The sequence below is a fragment of the Acanthopagrus latus genome, chromosome 12, assembly GCF_904848185.1.
Source record: "Acanthopagrus latus isolate v.2019 chromosome 12, fAcaLat1.1, whole genome shotgun sequence".
NCBI lineage: Eukaryota > Metazoa > Chordata > Actinopteri > Spariformes > Sparidae > Acanthopagrus > Acanthopagrus latus.
In genome coordinates, this window is record NC_051050.1 from 25,505,934 (window position 1) to 25,513,203 (window position 7,270).

Here is a 7,270-nt window from a genome sequence, read left to right on the forward strand (position 1 = left end):
CAGAAGCTGTGTAGATTGTGTGAACATGCAGCTGATGATGTTCAGACTCTGACTGCTGCAGACTGACCAGTTTGGACCAGTTTTCAGCTGGTTCTGGAGGAAACAGACAAGCTTCTTTCTCCCAGGAGGTTTTATCTGACTTCCTGCTGGCAGACGTTAAATAAACCCTGCCGGAGTCGATGTTTTCCTCCTTACACTGTGTCAGTCAGCGTTTACTTCAGAGTTGTGATCTATTCCTGCAACATCACGACACGATATACGTTTATATACATCGAAGTCTGTCAGGTAGAAAACTAGTTTATTGTAAAATCAACTCTGTGGGATATTTTGTGTTCTTACATTAAGACTGTAAGTGTTTTAAACTCTGTGTGGTTTGTCTCATTTATCTTTTATGCACCTCGGTTTTATTTGTTTTGTCCATTTGCTGCTGTTTCGGATCGTTTTCAGCATGTTTTACTGTTTTATTTGTTTATTCGCTTCTTATCTGTTATCATTTTTATGTTCCCATTCTGTTTATTCGCTCTGTGATTATGTTCATTGTTTCTGTTTATTGTCACATTTTTTGGACCTCTTCTGTTTTTGACATAATTGAAACTGAAGGCTTGCTGCTGGAGGTAACGGTGCGTTTCATCTACTGAACTTACTGACAAAACCTCACGACTTCCTTCTGAGCAAACTGGGTCACATCAGTTGGTTTTCCGTCAGCAGTGCGAGCTGTTAAATGGTGAGTTTAGTGTTAAAAACAACACTTACGCAGAAAATATATCTTTAAATCTTCACCACTGTTTTCCAGCACCTTGGCTTTATGTGTTGGATTCCAACACAATTACACAACTCATTGATGTTAATGAACGTGCAGTGAGAGCCGAGCGACAGCAGCTCTGCCGGGTCCAGCAGGGTCGGCTGGACCCGGCAGAGGACGCAGGGTTCTGGAGCCGGAGGAGTTTGGACACAGTAAATGTGTTTTGAGGCTGCGAGGTGCCACCGACACCTCTGAGATCGTTCAGCCTGTCAGTCCAAAGGTAACTCACCGCCTGCAGACTCCAGAACTGACACCAGTCAGCGCCGGAGCCGGGTCACATCACATCAGGTCAAATCAAGTTTGTGTAGAAAGGCACAGTCGAACACTGCGGTGGATTTGTGTTAAAGATCAACCTTTCACGTTATGGATTTACCTCATCGACCACTTTATACATTATAAATGTGTTTGGGCCCTTGTGGATCCTCGCCTGAGAGTATAGAAATAGAACCACGGAGGCCCGCCTGCAGCGTCAGCGGGAGCCGAGCAGCACGGACAGCAGGAGGCTGTTTTGAAAAGATGCTTCGGTGTGTGTGTCGACTCGTTCCTGCTCGTTGTGTGGTGCTGATTCTTCAGGGAAAGTGTTTTTTGTTCCACCCGGGTGCCGTGTGGTGTTATTGTCCGGCCTCGAGTGCAGCTCATCCACTTATCTGCACATTTATTGTGTGGTGAATGTTCTTCTGTGGTGTCACCGACCCGCTGAGAGTCCAATATAACTCCACGTTATTCATTAATCTGTTTTATTTCCTTCACTTTTCGCCTCCACTTAACGACTGCTGTTTGGTATTTCTCCTGCAGGACAAGGACTTTCCTTTTTACTAAAATTGAGAATCAAATTTGGACTTCTGATTGCAGGTTGACGCAGCATTATAACCAGAACTCAGTGAATGAATGTGTGATCTAAGTTAGTGAGAAAACGAGGTGAGGTGAACAGCAGGAGAGGCCACGTGTGTCTCTGCTGTGTCACATGGAAACTAGCTGCAGACTGAAGCATCTGTGAGTCATTACATGTTCAGGAGGTTCTCAGCGGTGCACCTCACGAATCAGCACCGACCCATTAGTCTAATAAAGCCTGATTGCAGAACACCGCGCGGCACTTGAAAAATTGAAATTCAGAGAAAAATGATTTCACTCAGAAAGCTTCGATATCAGGTGAGGGCTGTTAAATCCTGAATCACGTAGCGATGATGATCCGTCCTACCTACCGACCGAACCCAGGCACCATGAAGCCACAAGTCACATGACTTCATGTTTAACTGCATTACATTACGTAACACTAAGATACGTCGTGTTAAATTTTAAATCGTTGTGTAACACCGACTCAATCCTCTGATCACAGACATGTCGGGTGTAGAAATAGGAAAAGGAACCTGAAAATGAGTCTAATGTGTTTTCTTCATTCAGACAGACACAAAGCAACACTCTGCAAAGTGCTGCACACTGACATGACTAATACAATAACACAACACCAACACAACTTGTGATGGAATAACAAAGTTCATTCAGTTTTTAAACGCAGTAGGAAAGAGCTCATTTTTCAGTGCTGACGTCTTTCAAAAATTAATGAAAATGTTTCTCTGCATTAAAACAGTCATGAACTCATTTTCCACCTCCAGTCAGCCGTGTTTCATACTCACTTGTACTGCGTCACGCCTTCTTCTGAAGTGGCACACCATGGGAAACGTTCCTGTGGGCAAAGTGAACAACAGATACGCCTCAAATTAAAGTGATTGACATCTACATTAGAGCAGTTCACCATACTATAGAAATCCTCATCAGTAATTGTCTTTTCAGTCAGAGTTTTGAGTGACACGGTGACGGATGAATGTCAGTAATGTCTGGCTCTGCACAGAGGGACCTTCAGTGTTCGCCAGGGGGGCGAAGCTCTTATTCCACGAGGAGACGATGATTTTAACCAGCTGTTTAAAGACGTCCTGAAGGGACGGACGCTCTTTAGCTCTCACGGTCGTCTGTGGACGCAAAGGAAAGATTAGCAGACTAAGTGGCTGCACTGTGTCTTATAATGCTCACTTAGATTCAGTGATAAAAAGTCGGACAAAATGTCTTCTGGATGTTTTTATGCACTTTCATTAAATCAAACTGAAGTGATCAGAGCTGAGAGGAGCCCGGCAGGTGTCACGGAAAAACAAACTAATAAGAAAACAGATGAACACTCACGCTCTGGAACTGATATGTTCACAAATTATGAGTCGTTTGCCATCAAATTATTTATTAGTGTTAATTTGTGCTACAAAATCAATAATTACTGCATCTGAAGTACTAATTTCTGCTCTCAGATGAATCATTAGTACACAGAAAGCGCAGCTACATTACCCTGAAGTGGAGGTACAGTTATCACATTTCCAAATACAAGTCGGTGATAAACAGCGAACCAGGAGGAGGGAGGAGATCAACACACAGCCGGTTCGTCGTGATGAGCCAGAGAACAATGTCAGGATTCTCTTACATGTGGCAAAACCTTCACATGAGTCGGTATGAAACTGGTTTAAGCTGTTTTAAGATAATTCTCCTTTAATCAAAACTCTCAGAACCGACCTTCTTTTAATGGACTTGGTTAGATATAATATACATGATTCGTGTCCTTTAACAGATTTCCTCTGCTGCTCCTGTTTGACCCTGAAGACTGAGAGACGAGTCACTTACTAAATATTATTAAGAGATTATAAAGCAGCACAAGAGTAACAAAGGTTAATAACATGTGGAGACGCTGGAGGAGGAATCTATTCACCTGATTACGTCAGATTGTGTTGAAAAGTGTCGTGAAGCTGAAGAAACACTTTGAATCATGATGTTTCCTGAAGCCTGGTTTTTGTGGCTGAACCTCACCGGAGCATAAACACAGAGCTGAGACATGAAACAGAAGAAAAGAAACGTAAAGCTGCCGCATGAATAAATGTCCAGTTTGAACTGATCTGTGCTCTGATTCTGTCTGACTCACACTGGCTGTTTATTCTGTTTGATTTTCAGTTTTCCTTTTTTAATTTGAATCAGCTTTAAATGGCCTCGACCTGATTACATCAGAGGTCCACTGACCAGAACGTTGCATATGCTGCAGACATTATATACATACATTATAAAACATTATATTTCTGAGTTTGTATTATTACCACATTAAAATTCTAAATATTACAATTCTGACAACTCCAAAACTACATAGCATTCTTTTGAAAACAGAGACTGTCTCTGAAAACACGGCTGTGTTGTCACATCTATGTAACACTCGACAAAAAACAAAAAAAGAACACGTGAACATTTGAACGTGTTGGAGAGCGATCCTTAACCTGAGTGAGAATTTATTTCTGAAAAGCTTCTTCACCCAGTTACACTTCAACACATTCAATGAACCAAACAGGAGCTGGAAGAATAAAAACCTCTATGAGCTGCTCCTTTCTTAACAACAACACCAGATACTGTAGATACTGATGGACTGTGACCTGATAAACAGTCTGTTACTGTGTTTTCTTTTATCCACCTTGATAATAAGTCTTATTGCTCTTTTCTCTGAGACATACAAAGGTTTAGTACGAGTCACAGACGAGTTGCCTCACACCTCAAAATATGGAAGAATCAGTGAATTGAACAAAATATGAAGAGAATCAAAATCTGAACCGTCAGTAAAGTCTGTTAAACAGCAGATTCACTTCATCCACACAGTGTGTTGGAGCAGAATCTCAGCTATGTACAAGCAAATAATGAAGCATCTCCTTATTGATTATGATCATGTGAAGTGAAGTCATCATGAGCAGCGAGAGCCTCCGTGGCTGAACAGACACAGGAAGGAGCGCCGCCTGAAGAAAGTCCAACATTTACAGAACAACAAGAAGGCGTCAAAGTACCGCCCACAGTGTTTGATTGACAGGTTGATCTGTGTGCAGTGAAGAAATGCCACAACAATCAGCTCTCAGCAACAATGATGGAAACACAACAAGTCTGAAGAACTGAAACACACAATTTAACCCACTGACCCTGAAATGACTTCAGACTATTTGAGTTTACTGAACTCAGCAGAGGATTCATAATAAACCGAAACTCCAGCACAGAGCGGCTGAGTGAATGTGGTCTGGACTCTGTGGAGGAGAGTCATGGTGTCAGAGACGCTGTAGAAGGACAGAATACCTGCACTGTGATCCAGGTACACTCCAACTCTGGAGGACAGAGGACCTGAGACGGGAGTTTTGACTTTGTTGTGATAAAAGTTAAAACTGTATGTGTAACAAATTAACATCCAAGATTTGTCATTATATCCAAATCTACATTCATGTGACCTCCCTGCTCTGCTTATATTCTTGTATGCGACTGCTACACCAACTCCGTCTCCTCTCCACTCCACCTCCCAGTAACAACGTCCAGTCAGACTCTCTCTACTCAGGACCTGAGGACACCCAGTGAATCTGTCTGGATGATCAGAATAAGACTGTTGTTGACTCATGAATGTTGCTTTTCTGTTCCTCTCTGATAATAACAGATATGTGTGTGCTGTGTTTGGATCCAGTGTGATTTCACGTGAATATCTTAAGAAGTCAGCTCTGGTCATGTTCTCTGGTAGTGACAGTAAAACATCCACTTGAGTCACTGTCAGCGAGATGTTGGTCCATGTGTCTCTCAGGACGTCCTGTAGTTTGTCTCTGAGCTCTGACACAGCTGCTGTCACATCTTCAAAGTACTTGAGAGGACGGATGTTGATGCTGGATGAGTGTGTAGACTCACTGAGTGCTGACAGTGAGGGGTAGTTGTGTAGAAACTGGTTGTGATCCTCTGTGTGTGAGAGCTTCTTCAGCTCAGCGTCTTTCCTCTTCAGCTCAGTGATCTCCTGCTCCAGCTTCTCCTGAAGCTCTTTGACTCGACTCACTTCAGTTTCCTGCTGGGATCTGACCTGCTGCTTCACATCAGAGCGTCTTTCCTCCATGAGACGGATCAGCTGGGTGAAGATCTTCTCACTGTGCTCCACTGCTTTATCAGCAGAGCCATTGATGGCCTCCACCTCCTGTTGAAGCAGCTTCACATCTTCCTCTCTGTCCTGGATTCTCTGCTGGATGTTGTGTCGACTCCCCTCCAGCTCTCTCTGCCTCTCAGTCCTCTCTGCTGCAGCTGACACTGTGTCGTGGCCTTTATGTTCGTCCACAGAGCAGAGATAACAGATACACTGCTGATCAGTACGGCAGAACATCTTCATCACCTCATCATGACGAGAGCAGATGTTCTCCTGGAGCTTCTCTGACGGCTCCACCAGCTTGTGTTTCTTAAATGTAGCTGATTCATAATGAGGCTGGAGGTGTTTCTCACAGTAAGAGGCCAGACAGACCAGACAGGACTTAACTGCTCTCAGTTTCCTCCCAGTGCAGAAATCACAGGCCACATCTTCAGGTCCAGCATAGCAGTGATCAGCAGGAGCAGCTTGGAGTCCAGTCTTCTTCAGCTGCTCCACTAAAGCTGCTAACATGGTGTGTGTCAGCAGCTCAGGCCTCGGTGTGAAGCTCTTCCTGCACTGAGGGCAGCTGTAGATCCTCCTCTCATCCTCTGTGTCCCAGTGGTCTTTAATACAGTTCTTGCAGTAGCTGTGTCCACAGGGAGTAGTCACCGGATCCTTCAGTAGATCCAAACAGATCGGACAAGAAATAGTTTCTTGGTCCAGCTGAACTGCTTTCTGCTCCATTTCACCTCTCAGTGACAACGACCGTCTGAGCCTCACTTACCGATGACTGAAGTTAAATTGAGGAAACAAGATAAGCGATCAGAGGTTATCAACCTTTGACTCAGTCCAGGACGAGGAGCAGCTCTGTGAATCTGAACTTGGTTTCCTCTTTTACTATGAAGCCTCAGTTAAAACCTGCTCCACATTTGAAAAGTCAAAGTTTTTAGTTGTAAAATGTTTCTTGGCTCCTCAGACTTTGCTGATGTTTCTTCAAGTCTTCCTCTGATTCTGCTCACTTTTCTCTTTCTGGTTAAAAACAGCTGACTGACAGTCAGGAGTTATCAAACTAAACTCTCATTAAGATTCAAACTGCTGTATAAAAGTTGTTTCACACAGTTAATGATCTACTTTGGACTTCGGCTCACATCATTAAAGTTGTGTGTGATACACAAATGTAGTTACCCATCTACTAAAAAATGGTGTCTCTAACAAGATGCTGCATCATCTTTAGCCATGTTTGTGCTCACAGACATGAGTATTTCCTGTCTGTGGCCTGTATATTGGTGTTGTGTGTTTGGTCCAGATAGGAATGACAAAGTTGTTCCTTTATGATTTGGTGGCCTGCTCCTGCAGGTATTAAATAATGTACGCTGAAGTGAGAAGAACTCCCTGCAATCTACATAAATACCAAAAGGACTACTGGCAAAAAATCCCTCAAACTAAATCTGTGGTCAGTTATGTTTTGATTATTGATTCTCAGTCCATGCATGTCGGGCGGTGGCACTGTTGGAGGGTGCGCTCACCTTTTATGTCATGTC

General features: G+C 43.3%; 1 protein-coding gene across 1 annotated transcript; it reads right to left on the reverse strand.

The window, feature by feature from the left end:
- Positions 1 to 3,012: 3,012 nt before the first annotated feature.
- Positions 3,013 to 6,775, reverse strand: LOC119030584 (tripartite motif-containing protein 16-like). Its single transcript, XM_037118303.1, has one exon. The coding sequence runs from the start codon at positions 6,471 to 6,473 to the stop codon at positions 4,803 to 4,805; it is 1,671 nt and encodes a 556-aa protein (XP_036974198.1). The 5' UTR covers positions 6,474 to 6,775; the 3' UTR covers positions 3,013 to 4,802.
- Between the last annotated feature and the right edge of the window lie 495 nt (positions 6,776 to 7,270).

Bases quoted from the DNA above. Each gene is read 5' to 3' on its own strand.
- LOC119030584 (XM_037118303.1), bottom strand. From the start codon at position 6,473: ATGGAGCAGAAAGCAGTTCAGCTGGACCAAGAAACTATTTCTTGTCCG.